Source organism: Callorhinchus milii, unplaced genomic scaffold, assembly GCF_018977255.1.
Source record: "Callorhinchus milii isolate IMCB2004 unplaced genomic scaffold, IMCB_Cmil_1.0 Scaffold2, whole genome shotgun sequence".
NCBI classification, from domain to species: domain Eukaryota; kingdom Metazoa; phylum Chordata; class Chondrichthyes; order Chimaeriformes; family Callorhinchidae; genus Callorhinchus; species Callorhinchus milii.
The window spans coordinates 38919887-38942013 of record NW_024704743.1 but is presented as its reverse complement, the minus strand read 5'-3'; the positions used below and the strand labels follow the sequence as shown (position 1 = coordinate 38942013).

The following is a 22127-nucleotide window of genomic DNA, read 5'->3' as shown; positions in this document are numbered from 1 at the left end:
GACACACTATGTTGAAACATCTTCAGGCGCTTCATGGTAATTACTCTCTTGTGCAGTGACTGTTTTTGTAGGCAGACGTAAGAGCATTTTGTATTGAAACAATGCAGTAATTTTGTGCCAACAAACGTCTCCAAACCAACCACAAAATGAAAGAACAGTAATCTGGAGTATTGGTGGCCAAGAGAAACCCTTCTTTTTTCAAATAGACTGAGAGATCTTTAACTTCAACCTGAGGAATAGGTAAACTGGATTTAAGATTTCAACTGAAGTATAGAGCTTCTGGAATGCGTCATTCCAGTATTGAAAATTAAAGTTAAATACGGGCTTGAACCCACAACCTTCTGCCCCCGCAGCAGCATTGCAACCAACTGAGATTAGCTAATACATCATTTACCAGACAGTATAGTTAAGATGCTTTTTCAAGCACCCTTGCTGACATAAGTAGTTATTCCTTTGTGTTTAATCTTCAAAAAGGATTAGATGTATGTTTACTTACATTGTCCTGAGGGCACCTTCCATTTTTCAGTGTCAGACTGGGAAACTTGCTTTTATTTTCTGCCTTGGCTGCCATTTATCAGGTGTCAGTATCGCTCATTCAATATAACTTCTCTGTGGGTGAGCTGTTTATGGGTTCAAGCCTGCTCAAGGTCTTAAGATCATAGTTTAGGCTGACACTCCCAACGCCATGCTGGTCAGAGGCTCCCAATTACCGAACGGATTGATTTCAAGATCCTTCCACTTGTTTTCAAATCCCTTCATGCTCTCGCACCTCCCTACCTATCCGAAATGCTTACCGCCCACTCCACCACTCGCTGCCTTCGCTCGGCTGGCTCCAGCCTCCTGTTTGTCCCTTGTCTCCAGCTCTCCACCATCGGTGACCGTGCCTTCCACAACTACGCTCTGGAACTCTCTCCCTCAATCCCTCTACCTTGCTTCACCCCTCCCCAATTTCAAATCCCACCTAAAGACCTTTCATTTTGATCGTGCTTAAGGTCACCTCCCCACTCCCTCGCCCACTGGCTCGGGATCAGACTCTGCCATTATCGAGCGCTCCAGGACGCTACCCCTGGATAAAGCCAGGTCCCATCTGCCGGTTTAGGTGGATGTTAATGATCCTATGTCACTATTCGAAAAAAAGAAAGTTTCTCCCAGTGTCATGGCCAACAATCCTCCAGATACAAATTTGGATATTCTGTTCATTGCTATTCACAAATTAGCTGCTGCATTTGCCTACAAATACACAGTTACATTACTTTGTAGTATATTCTATGAAGCGCCTTGAGGTGACTTGATTACACCATAAGGTATTCATATCAAATGCAAGGATAATTATAATTCACTTCATGATTGTTTATGGCACCTTACTGGGCACAATATGCTTGTTTTTTTGCCTCTAAATTGTAATTGCCACAATTACCTTGCCTTGAGGCATTTTGAAGTCGTAGACACTATAACAAGGATTATTAAATTGTCAGCGTTCAGCAACGGTGGGTTTGAAAAGAGTTGAAAAATCATGATTGTATCTCGATTGAGTGAACTGAATGGTCTTTTCTGTAAAAAATGGCTACTTGAAGGGGTTACTGGAAAGTTGCCAGGACCCATGGGACTGTATTGGAGCATGAGTTAGCACTTCAGGAGAGGAGAAAATTGGGAGGGTGGAAATTGTTCGCACTTTCTCTTTGTAATACAATCCTCAGGAGCTAAGCATTTTGTGGGCATAAGAGTGAAAGTATCTTATGCAATATAGAAAGGTCAAGCTCTTATATCAGAGTGTGGTGGTTGCTGAGAGCTAATAACTAATGTACATGGTTATTTGAGATTTATATCCATGCTTTAAATGTGAGCTGTTTGTCTAGCTGAGGTATGAGTCGACCTTTAAACCCAGGAATGAAGGCAGGACCCACTGTCCAATCGATGCAGTTTAAAAGTAGGGGGGTTTATTTTGAGAGTGTGAAGCATGACCGGATCAAATTTGAGTCCAGTTAATAGCCGTTGGGTCCAGAAAATCAAATTGTCAGCCTCACAGAGCTTCAGTACAATATGAGTTAAATGCCAGCTGTAGATTGTTTTCCTATTTGTATTCCATTGCAGAATATAACAAAATGTTCTGGTCTGGATTTGTAAGAGTCACAGAGATTGTGAAGGTGAATGAGTGTGGAGCAAAACTGGGAACGATGCAGAACTGCAGCTTACTGGACAGTTACATCAGCTTTTCATTAAATCTCATTACAGCTGTCAGCCTGGCTCCGTAGCATTCCCGTCTTCTAGACTCGTCAGAAGTGAGTTCCGGTTATTGGTTAAAGCCCCACATTGGGGATTTGAGTTCACAGTCGAGGCTGACGCTGCTGGTGTGTTGCACTGTCAGAGGTGCTATCCTTTGGATGATGCGTTAAATCAAGGCTCTGCCGGTTCAGGTGGATGTTAAAGATTCCATGACATTTCAAAAGAGAAAGAGGTCCTGGCCAACAATCCCCCAGATAAAACTGCTCACTTCATGGCTTTTTGTGGGACACTGCTGTGCGCAAATTGACTGCTGCATTCACCTACAAATACAGTCACTACACTTCATAGTAATTCCTGTAAAACTCTGAGACAACTTGATGATGTGATAATGCGCAATATTAAACGCAAGGATTATTATTGTTATTAACTGAGGTAGGCGTGTGCATCTTTGCTATAGGATGCTGCTCTTCCAGCGCTTTGATCTAAATCTGATTTGTGTCTTGTGATGTGCAACAATATGATCCTGTGCATACCCAAGTGAAGATAAGCAAGGTGCTTTCTTGAATGTTATTGAATAAAAAGGGGGTGATTTGTTGCTTGAGGGGAAGAACTAGGAAGAGGAAGTGGCTTATGAGTTTCAGGCTTGCTACTGTACACTTCAAATTGGTTCATTTGCTTAGAGTATTTCTTTCAGTACAGTGAGATACTGTATGTAAGCTTGAATGTTCATGCCCTCTATTGATCAGATTTGGATAGAGCACCTTGGAAGTTGCAGTTGGATCTGGATGTGTTGCTCTCTTCTAATTATTGTGGAAGGTTGGAGTCCATGTCCGCAGACATGGAGTTAACTTCCACATGTATGCGGATGATACCCAACTCTACCTTTCCTCCTCTACTCTCAACTCCACGACCACCGATGTCCTGACAGCCTGCCTGTCCGACATCGAGTCCTGGACGAGAGACAACTTTCTTCAGCTCAACGTGCGAAAAACCGAGGCCCTCCTGATTGGCTCACGTCAGCGCCTCCGCACCTCAGGCGCTGACAGCTTCAGCATCCAAGGCTGCACTCTCCACCTCTCAAAGCCAGTCAGGAACCTCGGCGTTTTGTTCGACCCTGAGCTGTCCTTTCTCCCTCACATCCGCACCACAACTGGCACCGCCTTCCATCACCTTCGGAACATCGCCAGACTACGGCACTACCTCACCCCTCACGCTGCTGAAACTCTGGTCCACGCCTTTGTCACCTCAAGGCTGGACTATGGGAACTCTCTCCTCGCCGGCCTTCCCGCCACCTCCCTCCACAAGCTGCAGGTCATTCAGAACTCTGCAGCTCGTGTACTGTCCCGCACCAGGCTTCGGGACCACATCACTCCCACCCTCGCTCGCCTCCACTGGCTCCCCATCCCCCAGAGGATCGATTTCAAGATCCTCACCCTCACCTACAAGGCCATTCACGGCCTTGCTCCCTCCTACCTCTCCAACCTACTATCCCCCTACCTACCTGCCCGTACCCTCCGTTCCTCCGGCTCCGGTCTGCTCCACGTCCCCCGCCCCAACCGCCCTACCATCGGTGGCCGGGCCTTCAGCCTCTCAGCCCCCAGGCTCTGGAACTCCATCCCCCAGTGCCTTCGCCGCTTCCTCCCTTTCCTCCTTCAAGGCCGGTCTCAAAACCTTTCTCTTTGACCGTGCCTTCAGCTCCCCTCTCGACTCTCTTCCCCCTCCTCGCTCCCTCCCTCCCCTCACCCTGACCATTTCCCCTCTCCTCGCTCCCTCCCTTCCCTCCCCTCACCCTGACCATTTCCCCCCTCCTCGCTCCCTCCCTTCCCTCCCCTCACCCTGACCATTTCCCTCCTGCTCGGGTCATGACAGCGCTGTGCAGCGCCTTGGGACGTCCTCCTGACGTGAAAGGCGCTTTATAAATTGAATCTTGTTGTTGTTGTTGTTGTTGAAGATTCGTTCATTGCTGATATTTTAAGCCTTTCCTGCTCTTTCCACAATATTTCTCAGGTTTCAACACTTTTTATCCTCCTCAGGAGTACGTTATTCTGCATTTAGTTTTGACTCTCGTACAGAAGCTCAAGCACTAAAGTTGGTTATTTTGACAGCAAATAGGTGATTGGTTGAACTGCTGTATTGTGCTGATCATTGTAAAGCAGCTTAGAGGCATATTGAACCAGTGTTAAGAGCCAGACTTTATACATTTACAAGCATTGGGATTAATCCAGCAAAATAAAGTAACTGGTTCCATTTCAGTTTGCCGTGTGTTTGTTAGTGTTTCAACACATGACTTAAAGCACTACTAAATGAGATTCTAACCATTGCATTTAGAAGTGAACAAAGTATTGTACACATTGGTGAAGAAATGTAAACTGACATATTATCCTTTTAATGAACCATCAGCTGCTCAAGTTAATCACGGTGAGCAGCACAGGAACAGGGTTACACAAGGACAAAGGAATGTGCTGGACCAGAAAAGACACATGTGGTCCATCTCGCCAATCCAGAGTAAAGGCAATATTAAGTGAGGGGGCGTGAGGGGTAATTTTACAAAAAGAATCATAACCCTCGATTGATTGATTTTTGGCAAATGTCTATCCACTTCTCCGCTAAATTTGCTGAAACAACACAAGTATTTTTTTATTAAGTATGTTTGTAAAATGTTTATTTTTGTGGCTGTGAATTATCAGCCTCAGGAATCCACAAAACGTGCAAGAACCAATGTAACATAATGTAATAAAAATGGTTGAATCGTTTTTGATTCAGGCTGAATTAAGTGTATATGCGAATAGTGTGAAAAGCGTGGTGTGAATACATGGTGAAAGCTTTGGTGGTTGCGTTTTACGGTCACACGACGTCTTGCTTGTATGCCAAACATGAGGTGTTAATCCTCTGTAAGAGGTCATCTATATCACGAGGGTCATGGATCCTGTGATAATGTATCCTCATGTGGATTTTCCATTTCGCAGGAAGACTCTCTCCAGTACATGCCTAACAGCAGTCAAGCAAAGCTAATTTCTATACAGGCGAGCCTACCTCAGGAAGTAATTTGTAAAATGCGCAAGTTTTCCAAACCCGAACTCTCCTACGGCCTCTGCATATAGATCTGATTTTGTGGTAAAATCTCAGTGAATTGGAATGAGTGGTACCAGAAACTGGTCATCATCACTTTAATATCATGATGAAGTCAAGATGATTGCACATGCACAAATTGCCGTTAGAAATATTTTGTGATCTCCATTTGCCAAATAATGGCAGTCAAACAGCAAGCACAAAGCCAGCAGCAATGTTCCTGAAATTGCACCTTACAGATCCAAATCCACGTCCTTTTGTTACGCTGTCATAGTGCATCTGAAAGTGCTGTTCTGTGTTTACGTTTCCAAATGTATATACTGTACAAGTCCCCCACTGAAATGTCTCCTTTCAAGACTGAAGATCCCCACTTTATTTAATCATTGCTCATAGCTCATTCCACTTGACATTGCTCTTGTCTGCCCTTGCATTTGTCTAATTTTGACTAATAACTTTATGAAAAGTATCTTGTAATCCACACACATCCCTTGCATTTGATACAACTCATCACATCAAAACATCTCAAAGGACACAGTTCTTACTATTAAGTGTAGTGACTGGGTAAGCAATGTCACATAAATAGCCAAGAGGTGAACTGAGGATTGTTGGCAAGGGTACTCTGAGAAGCTCCTTTCTTATTTTGAATATTCTAATTCATTCTTTGATGTCCACCTGAACAGGCAAACAAGATTTTATTTAACATTTCATTGAAGGACAACACCTCAAACAATATAATGAACCCCAGCACTACATTGGAAGGATGTCAGCTTAGACCTTAAATTAAAAAAAGCATATTGAGATGTTAAAGAGCAAGTGTATTGTTTTGAGAGAGTGACCTGCTGTGTGAAAAGATATATTTATCTTCTGATTGTAATCCTTCTCCTAAATCGTCTTTGTACAGCAGTACAGGACTTAAACTATTGTTGAAAAATGATGTGTGATAGTGATTAATCCTTTAGATTTGTTGCTGTATTGTGTAATGAAATGCCAATGTTCCGAAGAACATCTTGCATCAAGTATATTACCTGAATTGGTTCTACAGACTGTAGATTATGTACACAGAATGTACATTATTGTCAATCTATAAAATCACATTCTGTTTCTCTTAAATTCCAGCTGGAAAGTGACTGATGATAAACCAGAGGGAATGCCAAGGCTCAACCAATACATGACAGAATCATGGATGAGTTGTACTGCATTCTTTGAAGAAATGTTTCACTTCAAGAAGCAAAACCCTGGGAAGGTGAGAGCATTCACTTTGCTGAAACTAACAACTTATGGATTTTCCAAAATACAAAATGAGAGAAATATAGAATGCTGATTCAGGGGTACTTAAGATGGGACTAAGCACAGAAATAAAATGTGTGATAAAGAAATTAACTACCTGCTCCCATCTACATAATGTACTATGCCTCCTAACATAGTGTTATCTGCATACTTTGGTTATATTCTCTTGTTGACCATTGTTGCTTTTCTACACAAGTGAAGCTTTTGCTTTTTAGCAGTATGTTTTCCATCATACCAGTTTCTTCTGTGAATAATTCCATTAAAGCAGTTTAGGCCAATTTACTGTGCTCAATTTTCTCTCATCTCTTTGAAGTTTGTCTTACTTAAATTTGAAACCCTGGTTTGTGACTCCCTTCTCCCTCTCAAGCCTAATATCAAATTCAATCATATTACGGTCACTATTCCCTTACCATCAGATTGTTAACTAATCCTGGTTTATGACTTATCACCAGGGCCAATAGGAAATTGCAGAAATATTTGCCAAACATTGAGGGGGGTGGATTTGCCAAATTATACAGGAAATTGCGGGTGTTTGGTTGGTGCAGTTCAAAGGTACATTTTACGGCCAGCCTACATTTTTACTTTATTGATAAAAATGAAACAAGAAATAACGCATATTAGATTGTTGCATAAAAAATGATTAATGCTTTCTTTAATAAAAACTCGGACGGGTTGGTAAGAGCGGAATGGTCAGTTTCCACCCGGCACTACGTTTAAAGGCCTGGAGATCCACCAAACAACCAACATTGCTCGCCAGTGTCCTGCCTGTCACCACTTCCTGCCTCTCAAGGCCACCATCGCACACAGACACAGACTCGCACACTCACAGAGACGCACGCACGCACAGACAGAGAGACACACCCACACTCATAGACACAGAGACGCACACATTCACAGACATAGAGACGTACACACTCACAGACACAGGCACACACACTCACAGACAGAGATACACACCCACACTCATAGACACAGAGACACACACACTCACAGAGACACACACACTCACAGAGACACACACACTCACAGAAAGAGACAGGCACACTCACAGAGAGACATACACTCACAGAGAGACATGCACTCACAGACACACACAGAAAGACATTCACTCAAAGATACACACAATCACCGAAAGAGAGAGACACACACACACAAATTGTGACCTCACTTTTCCATTGGCCCAGTTTATCACTAAATCTCCTATGGCATGTTTCCTTGTCAGATCTAAAACATACTATTCTAGAAAAATGTCCCAAATACCTTCTAGAAATTCATTGCCTTTACTACTTAACCTATTCTGCTTCCCAGTCTGAAAATTAAAATCTTTCATTATAACCATATTGCTTTTGCTAAATGCTTCCCTGATCTCCATATTTATACGTTCCCCCGCTATATCACGACTCTCTGGGCATGTTTCCACTACCTGTCACTCCTACTGAAATCCCTTCTGTCTACTGGGGGTCTTTTTGTCACATCTTTTGACTTATAATGTGTACTTTCTCCTGCCACGGGATCTCATCCGAACGATGACACCTTCCAGCAATGCAGTGCTCCCACAGTAATACATTGGTGTGTTACGTACAAATGTTACTTGGTGAACTATTTTACATACGTTGGTTAAAAGGCATTGGAATGAGATTTTTTTTCTTGATTTGATGTGTGAGTAGAACAGTAGGGCAGTCACCTAGCATTCAGAACTGCAAATGGGAAAGTTTCAAAAAAGCAATTTTTTTTCTTTGATTTGATTTATTTTTGCGTACTTGCCATCTTGAAAATTAACCATATTTAAATTTTGCATCCAGTGTACTAATTATTTTTAGCAAGGTGTGCACAATGCAGTTTTTACTCTCAGCTGATTATTCTTAGCACAAACAGTACTTGAGGCCATCTCTATAAATTATGTGTGCTGATGTGCCTGCAATTGCAAAGACGCACATTCTTGCAACCACTTGGAATTTCAACATATAATTGTCAAATAGCTGCTAAATTTGAAGATTGTTTTGTCTGGTGGCCCCATATGAAAACTAAGCTGATAATGAACCCTATTTTCTCAATTTGTCTCAGATACAGACTCCAGGTAATGGATAAATACTGGAACAGATAATGTTTAATCATTACTTATTGATTGCACATACTTGCAGCTGGAACGCTATATAGAAATGTGACTTTTTTTTCCTCCTCTCCAGTTTTGTCTCCTTGTTTGTAGTCTCTGTACATTTTGTGCCGTTGTTGGGCGCTACATTCCTGGAGCTGTAGTGTCGTACTGCTTATGTAAGTACCTCAACTTTAGTTTAAGTGCAGTACTTTAGATTCCGCAGTCTACCTGTTTATATAGTGTACTCTATGGCTTTTTAAAACTTATCACTTGAAGAAAGATAAGGAGTTGAAGGGGTGCAGAGGAATTTATGAGAAAATTCTGGGGATGAAGGGCTACAGTTATGAGGTGAGATTGGAGAAGCTGGGTCTGTTTTCAATGGAGCAGAGAAGGTTGTGGGGTCTCAATGGAAGTGAACAAAAATATGAGGGTTTCTGTTAGGGTAAATAGGGAGAATTTATTGCATAATAGCGGAGTCAGTAATGGCCCCGAGAGGCAGGAGATGATGACAATATTTTTTTCACCCAGTGTGGTTGGGAACACCTTGCAGAGTGGGGTGGTGAAAGCAAGGTCCCTTGTAGCTTTCAAGAAAGAAGTAGACAGGCATATGAAAGAGAGGGGCTTGAAGAAGTATGGGTATAAGGTGGGGCATTGGAACTGAAGTGACCTCCCTGCTCTGAGAGCCGGTTTAGTCTTGACTGGCCGAACGGTCTTCTTCTGCAGTGCAGATTTATATTTCGAAATTGCTTCTTTGTAAGATAAGAATAGACATCGTAGTTTGATTTTAAAGAGAGATCGACTAAGGGACCTATTTTACTTATCAAAAAAAAAGTTGGTAATGTGGTACAAACAGATATTTGTGCCCAAATTGAGAAATTTTGTGTTGAAATAATATAAGTTTTGCTGGATGTGAACAGTGCCTGATTAATGAACATGTTTTAAAGTTTAAGCTTGTTTAGTCAAATAGGATTTTAATTTTTTGATTGCTTTCACAGTATTGTGTGCCCTACTGTGGCCTTTGGTAACTTCATATGACCTGGGACACAGAGTGTACAGCAGGATTGAACCACTTCTACAAAGGCTAGATTTTGGCTTGAAAGATTGTGTCCTTCGTATTCAGAAAAGAAGGTCAAGTAAGAACAACTCTTGAGTTCAAGTTTCACATTAAGAACACTTGCTAATCCATTATAAAATGAAATAATCTCGGCATTGACAGGAGGTTACTGTTATGGAGCACAATTAAGCAGTTTGTGATATTTATTTATATCGGGACACTGCTGTGCGCAATTAGCTGCTGCATTTTGCCCACAAAATATACAGTCAGTTCACTTCACAGTATATTCTGTAAAAGCGCTTTGAGACGTTTCAAAGACATGATAATGTGCTATATCAATTGCAAGGGTTATTATTATAGAGGATTGAAAAAGCGCTCATTGGGAATACAGCAGCAATAGTTTCTTTAAACTTAAAACACATTTCCTCCAGGTAAATTCGGATACATCAGGCCGACTCAAGAAAACTCCATCCAGAGATCAACTCAGAGACGAGTTTTTGCTAATCTACGTGACATGCATTGTGTTTCTTAGAGGAAACAGATTTTACGTCCTGAGGCATCATTTTATACTGCCATTTACCTGAGAAGCCCTTGTATAATCAATATTATCCTTGCATTATTGCACTTACTTAGTGTTGGAAGGTCTCAAAGCATTTCAGAGGGAATTGCTGTCAAGTATTTGGAGACAAATGCCACAATCGAATTGTACACAGCAGAAAAAAACATGAAATGAACGACCAATTCATCCAGAGGATTTGGCCAGGATACTTAAGAGAAACTCCCTCAGTTTTTGAATACCATTATGGAATAGTTAACGTCCACATAAACAGGAAGACAGGACTTCCGTTTATCATCTCATTCAATGTACAGCACCTCTGACAATTTAGTGCTTTACTAGAATATCAACCTATGCTGTCATCATTCCCCTCCTCAAAAAAAACTTTATCCCTCTGACCTGATAAACTACCAGTCCATTTCTAACCTGCCTTTCCTTGCCAAAGTTCTGCAAAGCTTGTTACCAATCAACTTCGCTCACACCTCTCCTATCACTCCTTACTTGAGCCTCTCCAGTCTGGTTTCTGCCATGCCCACAGTATAGACTTATAGTGCAGTAAAACTCGCATAAGTCTTAGAATACATTAGAATATACAGTCCAGAAACAGGCCATTCGGCCCAACTGGTCTATGGCAGTGTTTATTCTCCACATGAGCCTCCTCCTGCCCTTCCTCAACTAAGCCTTCAAGCATAACAACAACAACAAGATTACATTTGTATAGCGCCTTTCAAACTTATATTCCCTTCTCCCTCATGTACCTGTCTAATTTTCCCTTAAATACATCTATGCTATTTGCCTCAACAACTCCTTGCGTTAGCATGTTCCACATTCCCACTACTCTCTGTGAAGAAATTTCTTCTAACTTCCCTATTTGATCTATTTGTGACTATTTTATATTGATGGCCTTTATCTTTATAAATGGTATATTCGTATAAATCGTACATTCCGCCGAGTCCCATTCAGTTTCCTATCAAAACTACTTAGATTTCTTTGCACTCCCATGATTCAATACAATTTCAACACTTGCTGGTAGATGCACATGCAGCAACGGTCAAGATGCGTCGAATCACGAGAAATGTAGTCTTGATCCGTCACCGCATACACACCTACCAGCTGCAGTGACAAACTACTGCATGCACACTTACCAACTGCATTACACATGCAGAGTGTAGACTATTGAATAAATCGGATTTTAAACAATTTATACAGTTTGCCTGCAACTCAGATTGAAATGTCATGGACCCGACTGTTATGAGTTATGTGAGTTTTACTGTACAACTGCACTGAGAGAGTTTTTCTTCTAGTCCTCTTCCTAACCCAGGCTCTTGATCAAGTCAAGGTTTCAATTCAGTGCTGTTGTAGGCCATTCATTGTCCTAATCTGTGCAAGTTGCTGCTTGGAATGGTTAGAGGAAAGTGAGGAGAGATAATAATAATAATAATCCTTAAATTTGATAGAGCGCCTTATCATGTCTTTGTGACGTCTCAAAGCATTTCACAGAGTATAAGAACATAAGAATTAGGAGCGGGAGTAGGCCATTCGGCCCTTTGTGCCTGCTCCGCGATTCAATAAGATCATGGCTGATCTTCAGACCCAACTCTAATTACCTGTCCTATCCCCATATCCCCTAATCCCTCTATTTTTTAAAAATCTATCAGTCTCAGCCTTGAAGATGTTCAAGGACTGAGCATCTACAGCCTTCTGGGGTAGTGAATTCCATAAATTCACTACCCTCTGAGTGAAGAAATGTTTCCTCAACTCTGTTCTAAGAGGCTGACCCTTAATTTTAAGACTGTGACCCCTGGTTATAGATTCTCCTACCAGGGGAAACAGACCCTCAGTGTCTACTTTATCCAGCCCTTTAAGAATCTTATAAGTTTCAATAAGATCTCCCCTAATTCTTCTGTACTCTAGAGAATACAGCCCTAGTTTATTCAGCCTATCCTCATAGGTCAGTCCCCTCATCCCAGGAACTAACCGAGTGAATCTACGCTGCACCCCCTCTAGGGCAAGTATGTCCTTTTTTAAATAAGGAGACCAAAACTGCACACAATACTCTTGGTGCGGTCTCACCAAAGCCCTATACAGTTGCAGCAAGACTTCCCTACTCTTATATTCTAAACCTTTCGAAATGAACGCTAACATGCCGTTCGCCTTCTTAGTTGCTTGCTGCACCTGCAAACTAACTTTTTGGGACTGGTGTACAAGGACACCCAAATCCCTTTGAATACTAACACTATCTAACTTCTCCCCTTCCAGAAAATAATCTGTTCTTTTATTCTTGCTACCAAGGTGAATAATTTCACACTTGCTAACATTGAATTCCATCTGCCACCTACTTGCCCACTCCCCGAGCCTATCTATATCTTGTTGCAATCTTTTTGCATCATCCTGAGAGCTCACTCTGCTACCTAGTTTAGTATCATCCGCGAATTTAGACACATTACATTCAATGTCCTCGTCCAGATCATTGATGTAAATGGTAAATAGCTGAGGCCCAAGCACTGATCCTTGTGGCACTCCACTAGTTACATCCTGCCAATTCGAGAATGATCCGTTTATCACTACTCTCTGCTTTCTACCCGATAGCCACTCTTCTATCCATGTTAATATTTTCCCATTAATCCCGTGGGCCTTGATCTTGAGTAACAGCCTTTTGTGTGGCACCTTGTCAAATGCCTTCCTAAAATCCAAATATACCACATCTACTGGTTCCCCCTTATCCAACCTGCTGGATACATCCTCAAAAAATTCTAAAAGGTTAGTCAAGCATGACTTCCCTTTTGTAAAGCCATGTTGACTCTGCCTAATCTTTTGATGGTCTTCCAGGTATCCCATAACTACGTCTTTTATTAAGGACTCAAGAATTTTCCCTACAACTGACGTCAAACTAACTGGTCTATAGTTTTCCCTATTTTCTCTCCCACCCTTCTTAAATAGTGGAGTTACGTTTGCAATCTTCCAATCAATGGGAACTTTTCCAGTATCCACAGACTTTTGGAAGATTATAGACATGCCATCCACTATCTCAGTAGCCACCTCCTTTAAAACTCTCGGATGCAGGCCATCCGGTCCAGGGGATTTATCGGTTTTAAGACCCGACAATTTACCTAGAACCATCTCTTTACTAATGTTAATCTCCCTAAGTTGCTCGCTAACATTGTCTTCTTGGTCCTCTATTTTTGGTATGTTTCCAGTGTCTTCTACGGTGAAGACTGTAGAAAAATACTTGTTTAATGACTCTGCCATGTCTTTGTCCCCTATTATAATTCCTCCGGTCTCTGCCTGTAATGGACCCACATTCACCCTCGCTAGCCTTTTCCTCTTTATATATTTGTAAAAACTCTTGGAGTCTGTTTTTATGTTCTTTGCTAGTTTGCCCTCGTAATCTATTTTCTCCCTCTTGATCAATTTTTTGGTCCTCCTCTGTTGTTCCCTAAAGTTCTCCCAATCCTCGGGTTTACTACTCATCTTCGCTGTTTTATAGGCTTTTTCTTTTGATTTGATACTTTCCCTAACTGCTCTAGTTAGCCATGGCTGCACCACCTTTCCCATGGCATTCTTATTCCTCAAAGGAATATGTGCTCGTTGGGAATTTTGCACTATCTCCTTGAATGTCTGCCATTGCTGGTCTACCGTCAAATCTTTAAGTTTAGTCTCCCAGTTTATTCTAGCTAAATCCTCTCTCATACCAGCAAAGTTGGCTCGATTTAAATTGAAGACTTTTGCTTCAGACTTCACTACTTCCCTCTCTAACTTAACACTAAATTCCATCATATTATGATCGCTTTGCCCTACTGTAAAGTGAATTGACTGTATATTTTGGGGCCGAAACCCAGCAGCCAATTGCGCACAGCAGTATCCCACAAACAGTTGTGGATTGAGTGACCAAATTATTTTTATTTATGTTGAAGGAATTTTTACCCCTGAAAAAGCAATCCGCCAATCGACTAACAACCGGGTTCCTACTTACTGCTCAGTAAACAGAGGTGTGTGGAGTCAGGAAACTTGCCCCACGTTTTGGCCTACCGGGAATCGAACCCAGGTCCTCTCGTTTGTGTGACAAGTGCTCTAACCATGAGCTACAGGACTCCATATGACCTGGTTGTGCACTGCAGAGTGCTATACTGTACTAGTGCAAGAAAATAAGGCTTTTCTTTGTTGAATTGGACCCTAGCAATATTCTTCATTTATAAAGAAAAAAAATGCAAATTGACATATATTGAAATGTGACACTTTCTAGTCTTTAATGCAACTTTAAAGTATTTTATTTTGTGCCTGGAATGTCATATTATTTGGACTCTAAAATTATATTAGGGTATATCCGAAGCCTCCAAATTTGCAAAATTTATTGAATGAAAGGAAATCAATTTTTGTGAGCTGCATGCAGAACACAGAGCAGAATAACTGCCAATGTTGTTTTTGAAACACCTCTTGATTTTTGACTTTTGTTGCAGTGCGGCAGAAAGAATTAGCTGAAAGAAAAGCAGAAGATGAGAGTGAAGCTGACACATCTGCTCTTTGTCCCAAGGTTAGTCAGTTTGTCGAGAGCTTTCAACTGCTTGTCCAGCGAGGACAGTATAATCCCACTGAGTGCCACAGTTGAAGATGGTGAGTGCAGTGCACAAGTTCCTCATACTGATACATATGGAGGGCTACTTGGAGTCAGTCACGCTAAAATCAGTAAAAGCATTGATCAAGTCATGAAGACTCTTTCACAAAACCTCCATATGCATATGGCCCTCTAACAGAAACCAAGCTTGGGCTGACATACCAGAATTAGAAGCAAGGGATGTCTCCTCTCTATCTGAGTCTCCTTTCGTGTTGTCTTCTGTAGTGTACAAAACCAGTTGCATAAACTTCCCTTGAATTTAGAAGGTTGAGGGGTGATCTAATTAAGGTTTTTAAAATAATGAAAGGATTTGATAGAGTAGATACAGAGAAATTATTTCCTCTGGTGGGAGAATCCAGAACAAAGGGGCATAATCAATTTATTATTACTGGATTCTCTTCAATGTTTTCCTGTTAACCCGTTATACTCTTATCTTTGCCTGTGCAGGTAAGCATTTCGGGACTTGGCAAAGAACTATCCATCTCTGACACAGAACCTTCAGAGATATCCTGGACAGAAAATGGTACCTTTAACTTGTCAGGAGGCCATACACCGCAGACTGACGCTTCAGATGGTATGGTCAATCTGTCTGTCATAATAGCATCTACACATAATTTTTTTTATACATTAGATATGAATGAAATAGTCAAATTTTTAAAACTGACTGGATTTATTCTTAAATAAATTTTGAGGTGACTGGGAAAGATGACTGAAGATGCATTCAGAGGTATATTTTGAAGCATACCTGTAGCTCAGTGGTTAGAGCTCTCGTCTCGCAAGCGAGAGACCTGGGTTCTGTTCCCGGCAGGGCGAAACCTTGGGCAAGTTTCCTTACTCCACATGTCTCTGTTTACCTAGCAGTAAGCAGGAATCGGGTGGTTAGTCGATTGGCAGATTGCTTTCTCAGGGGTAATAATCCTTCAAAGAAAAACAAGCAATAATAATTTGGTCACTCAATCTATGACGTTTGTGGGACACTGCTGTACGCAATTGGCTGGCACGTTTTGTCCACAAATGTACAATCAGATCACTTTACAGTATATTCCGTGAAACGCTTTGAGAAGTCTAGAAGACGTGAAAAGTGCTATATCAAATGCAATTATTATTATTTATTATTATACCTTGAAAGGTGGTAGAAGAGAGCAAGTTAGATGGACTCCGGGATACAATTCCAGGGAACACAGGCAGAATGGCTGAAAAGGCCATCAAATAAAGATGGGGAGGATAGGATGGCGGGGGCCATGAAGCTTGTCTGTGTTTATTGAGTGAAGGGAGCAGCCGGGATAATAGGTTGACATATACAAACATAATTTTTTTTATTTGTGAGTTCTAGTTTGGGAGATTTGTCAGAGGTGAACAAAACGTTTACGGCGAATCCCTAGCCGGCATTCCAGAGGGAAAAAGTCAGCAAATAAATAAGCTGCTATTTTGCTTGCAGACCTTTTACTGGATTTCATCAGCTCAAGATTCAGAATTTGCTATGTCATGAATGTTGCAATCTGTTATTCTCAAAATAGAAATCATAATTAACACAATAAATCTGGATTATGAGCATAGCTATTTTAAGTCGCCATGCAATTTTGCCCACAAAATATACAGTCAGTTCACTTTGCGGTATATTCTGTAAAGCGCTTTGAGACTTCTCAATGATATAAGGCACGATATCAATTGCAAGGATTATTATTATTATCGAACAAGTGTTGAAACAAAAATGCAGTAAAATTTCTATAAGAATGCTGAAATTATCTTTAAAAATGTGTGATTTAATCTTTGAATCAGATCTAGACCGTCCAAGTGATCATGAAGAAGTATTTGCCAGAGATCTTCCAGAATTCCCATCAATAGAGACTGGTAACAAGGGAACAATAGATGACGACGACGATGACTTGAGCATTGGCATCCCTACTCCTCCAATTCCCACACTGGAACCCTATGACGCAGGTTCATGTCAGGAAGGCATACATGCAGGAAGCTTGCTTGCTGGACATCTCTTAAACTTGTCGGAAGAACAGACCTTCAATCTTATCAGCACAGTGGCGAGTGACGTCATAGCTGCAGCTGTGTCATCAGCTGTGAAAGGCCAGTTGCAGTCCGCAGAGCCGGTTCCCGCCCCAGCGCCACAGCTCAACTCAAGCGATGAGACTGATACCGAAGAGGCTGATGACTTTGAACTGCTTGACGAGTCGGAGCTGGAACAGATTGAGAGCGAACTAGGACTGGATCAGGGCCAGGCAGCAAACCAACGTCAAGCCAAAGATGGCAAGTCAGGTTTTCTCTCAAACCTACTCGGGGGTCATTAAGCCTCCTTTCAGGGCTGGAGAATAAACATACAGACCACATGTGAACAACAAACAAACACAAGCTACGGGCTTATTTACTACCGTTGTTCCCTGAAAGAGCCAAACCTTAAAAATATGATCTTGTGAATATGGAACTAATGAGTGCAGCAAGAAAAGAATGAAAAAAAAGTGAAATAGTTCTGCACATTTATCAGCGTTTAATAATCTAGTTATTGAAGCAACTGAATTGATTTGTGTTATTTGGTATAATGGGCCACCTATTTTGTGTGTGTTGTCTGACTATAATCTTTATGCCTTGAAATAACAGCATGGAAATTAATCCTGTCTTGTTGATCTATAAGTTGTTAAGCTTTAAAAGATGTTTTAACTGACATATATTGCCAAATTAGAAAGTCAGGTATGCACTGAACACAGTTTTTCGTTCTTTTTGAAACTTGTGCGCAGACATTGACAATCAGTCATCAGAAACTCCACCTGGGTCTATTACAACTGGACTGCGAAGGAAACAAAATGACCTCTTTCGCATACAAGGCAGTATTTTAGATTATTTTGTAAAGGTATTCCTCTCTGCAGAGATAAGCAAGAGAAAAACTGCAAATCTTAAATTCAAAACAAAATCCAATGCACAGCAAGACGATCTGCATCTGAAAGAGACACAGATTAATGTTTCATTGAGTTCTGCTGCAGGGTCCTGGCTGAAACATTAAGCTCATTCAGGTGCTGATTTCTCTGCAGGGCATTCCTGACAATTCCTATTTTCCTCTTGTGGTTTTTTTTATTTTAGCGTATTAAAGTAGACGTACCCATGGAATTATTAACTGTACTCATTTTATTGTTGCATATGAGTAGAATGTTCAAAGTAAGCCTCTTTCAAATTTCAGATTATTCATCCATCTCCAAGCCTGCACCGCTTTTTAATGTGTAAAACAAATCTGTACTACAATTTCTTTGACCCTTTGCCTTAATGGACTGCAAATTCAGAAATGTATCAAATATCAAGTTGTAAACCACATCTGACACATTTAAATTTTGTTTATTAGTTTACAAATAGCTACAGATACTTTAGATTTTTCCATATTTGTTTACACGTCAGATGTTTTCCTGAGTTAAAAGACCTGACTGGAAACATTTTAGTGAACTTTGGATAGTTGGCACAATGTTGCAAATAGTTTGTTTCAAAGATTAATAAACACCCTGGCAGCTAATCTAGCTGTTGTACTTTGCTCCATGTTAGGGCTGGTTGTTGAAATGAAACGATTACTCTGAAATTCACACTAATTTCCTTCATATATAAAATATTGTACCGGCCCCTGGTGATGTCCACTCTGTTGAACACATTCAAGGCCCAGAGTTGGAATGGTGAGCTGGTTGTCCTCTCTCCTCGTCTCTCCACAGCTCATCCCAGCTCAAGAAGCACAGCCTTAGGGGACATTTCATAACATAAGAACTTTCAAGATTAGAAAGGCCATTGTGCCCCAAAAGCCTGTCCCTCTCTGAATACTTTAAATTTGAATATGTGAATTTTTATCTAGGTGTAGACGGCCAAACCAATTTTACATTTTATATTCCTCACTGAAAAAAGTCCAAACAATAATTGGAATAGGGCTCTGTATGTGAAAGCATTTTTAAGATGTCCAATCTATTGACTGGAGCGGTTAGATCAATAAGTCTAGTTTGCATTTGCCTAGCTTGTTTATAGGTATGGAGTAGTTTATCTAAAAAAAAAATTAATAAATTTATTTACTAATTTTTATGATTGTAATTGGTACATTTTCTATTGAGCATGTAGTGACTGACTGTTTAAATAACTGATTTCATCCTTTGAAGCCTCAAATGGTTTCTGTTGCTCCTGTGAATACCTATTAGCATAGAAAGAGAACCAAAAAAGGCTAACTCCGTAGCTTAGTTTTGCTGTTTCATCAACGTGTGTTGGCTAAAGGTACAGTTTTAGTGATCAGGTCGCGAATTATCCTGAGGTGGCGTATCATAATATTTGGGTCTTTTAGTATTAAGAGAATTAAAGCTAGTTTCATTTCTTTCCTGCTTGACCTGAATCCATACACCTCTGCATGCTGCAGTAGAAAATGATCCTTTTTGAATATTTAATATTCATTTGAAATGTGTTTTAATTCTAAATATTGTTATAGGATAGTTTAGATTTATCCTGAGATGTGGGAACAGTCCCTCTGTCCTTTTTTTAAAAAAAATTGTCTAATTGACACATGACTAACAGTAAACATCAGATCTATGCCAGTTTTAAGATTTTTTTTTGCAAATACAGTGTGTAACAGTCATCACACTTTATTTGTAAATTCAATGAAAATTAGTGCAGGAGTCTGCAAATTTGACCCACCTTACTGAGTAAGAGGACATGGAAATGTCCCTAAGTTAAGAGTGTAAATCTTCAGAGTTGGGACCCACGTTTATTTGTTTCATCTTCCCAATTTGTTGTAGTATGCAGTAACTGCAGTTGCGCAATGTTATGGTTTTACAGTGACTGTTAACAGAGATTCTGCAATCCTATTTTGTGTGGATGTAGGTATTGCATACAAGCACACATTTAGGAGCTCAGTTTAATTAAACAAGAACCTGTTTTCAGTACATTTATCAATAATTTGGGTTGACAGTCAAACAAACTTCATTTGGGAGCACAAACAAAAGATGACAGGCAGGATATTAGATGTTGTACTATCAGTTAACCTTGGCTTTAGATAATATTTGACCTTAATCTGAAAGTTAAGTATTTTACAAACTTTCAGTAACAAATGGTTCAGAGTTTTAAACTTCACTTCACAGTTGCTGCACTTACACGATTTGGACACCTCACTCTCATATATATGAATGTCCCTTTTCATACTGGAATGATCAACATAAATTGCAACCATTGTTCTGCATTAAATCAATCCTGAGTTTAGTGCTGCAGTACTCTTGATTGGAAGGTGTTTTGGTCAGATGGTTTTTTTAAAAAAAGTTGGGATAGGCCAATTCTTTGGGCTTGCTTTTGTGACATCTGTTTCTGGTTACAAACTAAAATTGAGCACATCTATTTCTTATGTATTGTCTATCCGGTTTCAGGCACATTTTCTTTGTTTGGATATGTTTAGCCGTACATGAAAGGAACCAGTGGATTGCTCCACAGTTCAGCTATATTCAAGGAAAGTATGGAGATCATCACAGTCAGTCATGCATTTTGTCATTAAATGTAATTTTGTGGAAAACTGAAAGATCATTATGAAATGTGGGTGATGGGACAAATGGGAATTGATTTTGAAAAATATTACAAATAAAATATATTTTTGCACTTTATACATGTTATTTACTAAAATGCACTTTCTCTCAAAGCAGCATGTAAGCCAATAACAGTTACTCTCTCACTCTCCAAAACTAAGAATAACCAGAAATAGAGGTCATTACAAAATGTCTTATTGTGATGGTATTTCAGTAAAGCAAGATGAAAAAGTCCCATCTGCAGCACTTTATTAAAGAACCTTTTATGCATAGGATCTAAAATTATTTCAGTGGTAAATACATGCCCGTTATCCTAGTAGGATGTGATAATCAAAGCTTGTGTAATACTGTGCTGATTTGTTTCTCTTTGTGATTGATGACTGCTTTTTTCAACAAAAAAAATAAAGGCACTTTATGTACAATAACATCCTCTTTAACCAGTCTAATGTCAATTTTCCAATACAAATTACAGTACTCTGATTTTTGTTGAACATTTTGTTTTATATGCAGCTCCCTGTTTAAGAAAACCTAAATCATAGATTTTTGAGTTATGTCAATTATCCATGTAACATTCATTTTCTAACACAGAACCCTTTGTACATTCTCTACTTCAGTCTTGTTCTTATTTCATCATTTTTCCTAAAGCTCACTGAGGACTCGATGCAACTTGCGAATTATTTTAGATGTGTTGCTAAGTTGAATAAAAAAATACTTTTCCTCATACTTTTATCCTCCACTAACTTGTAGGTGTCCTAGAGGAACGGAACGGTCAAATATTTTAATAAAGAGATGCCTTGAAGATAAGAAATCGTGTTTTTATTACCCTTTGTTTTGGTCGGACGACTCACTGTGGATTCATACCACTGTATTTCTCCAAATTAAACCATTGGGAGTTCCATGTAAGTATGGTTTCTATTTGATGTGCAGTGTGCACTCTACCCCAGAGGGAAACACCCTGATTATATAATCCCAGTTGGAGGGTATAGAGGGCACATTCACTCACCAAAGGGATGCACCCTGCTCACCTATTTTGGAAAGTATTTGGTGCAGGTTGCCAAGAGCCAAGGATTGAAACCCCATAGTGTGAATTGGAGTACTGCTGGAATTTAACCGAGATTCCACAGTCTTATCAATGCAGAGAATTACTAAGCTTCCTACTGCTTGTCCACCTGAGACTACACCCAGGACCGAGTTAGGACTTGGGTTTACAGGATTATCTAGAGCAGAGTGGAAAGTATCCCAGCCCCAGACACTGACTTTCTTCTTCAAATCTGATCAATAAACCAGGCTATTGAGTTCAGTGCCTTGGAGTACTGCAGATCTGCTTGGCTCCTGGCTCATGTACAGGGCTCACCACAGAGGATAGATTCCGTTCCAATTTTCCATTGCCAAATTTGTTGCCTTAGAATCAACTCAACCCTAAATAAAACCCTGTCAATAAACAGGAAAAGCACATACTTGAAACAAATATAGCTGTTGTACAGTGAGTGCGCTACCAATCTTGTGTGTCACTGAGCTAATTATTTTATTGTCTGCATTAGGTGGACATGCTAAAAGCTAAAAGACCATTAAATGTGATGATTTTCGTCATTTATAAAAGATAAATAATTTGAAGTCATTCTGTGTTTTTTTAAAGTGAAGTTTATTTATAGCTGGCTTAGTTTTAGTATTTTCCATCACTGTTGCTTCAGACATGTCTAATA

The 22127-nt window shown here is 40.2% G+C and overlaps 1 protein-coding gene across 2 annotated transcripts in view; it reads left to right on the top strand.

Moving 5' to 3' along the window:
* retreg1 (reticulophagy regulator 1) overlaps positions 1–21228 on the top strand; it is a 55432-nt gene extending 34204 nt beyond the window's left edge. For both annotated transcript variants that reach the window (XM_007901714.2, XM_042331759.1), the window contains 6 exons: positions 6409–6535; positions 8766–8850; positions 9670–9807; positions 14742–14815; positions 15344–15470; positions 16676–21228. In XM_007901714.2, coding sequence (XP_007899905.2) covers positions 6409–6535; positions 8766–8850; positions 9670–9807; positions 14742–14815; positions 15344–15470; positions 16676–17196 — 1072 coding nt within the window. In that variant the 3' untranslated portion in view covers positions 17197–21228. The remainder of the gene's footprint in view (positions 1–6408; positions 6536–8765; positions 8851–9669; positions 9808–14741; positions 14816–15343; positions 15471–16675) is intronic.
* The last annotated feature ends 899 nt before the right edge of the window (positions 21229–22127 follow it).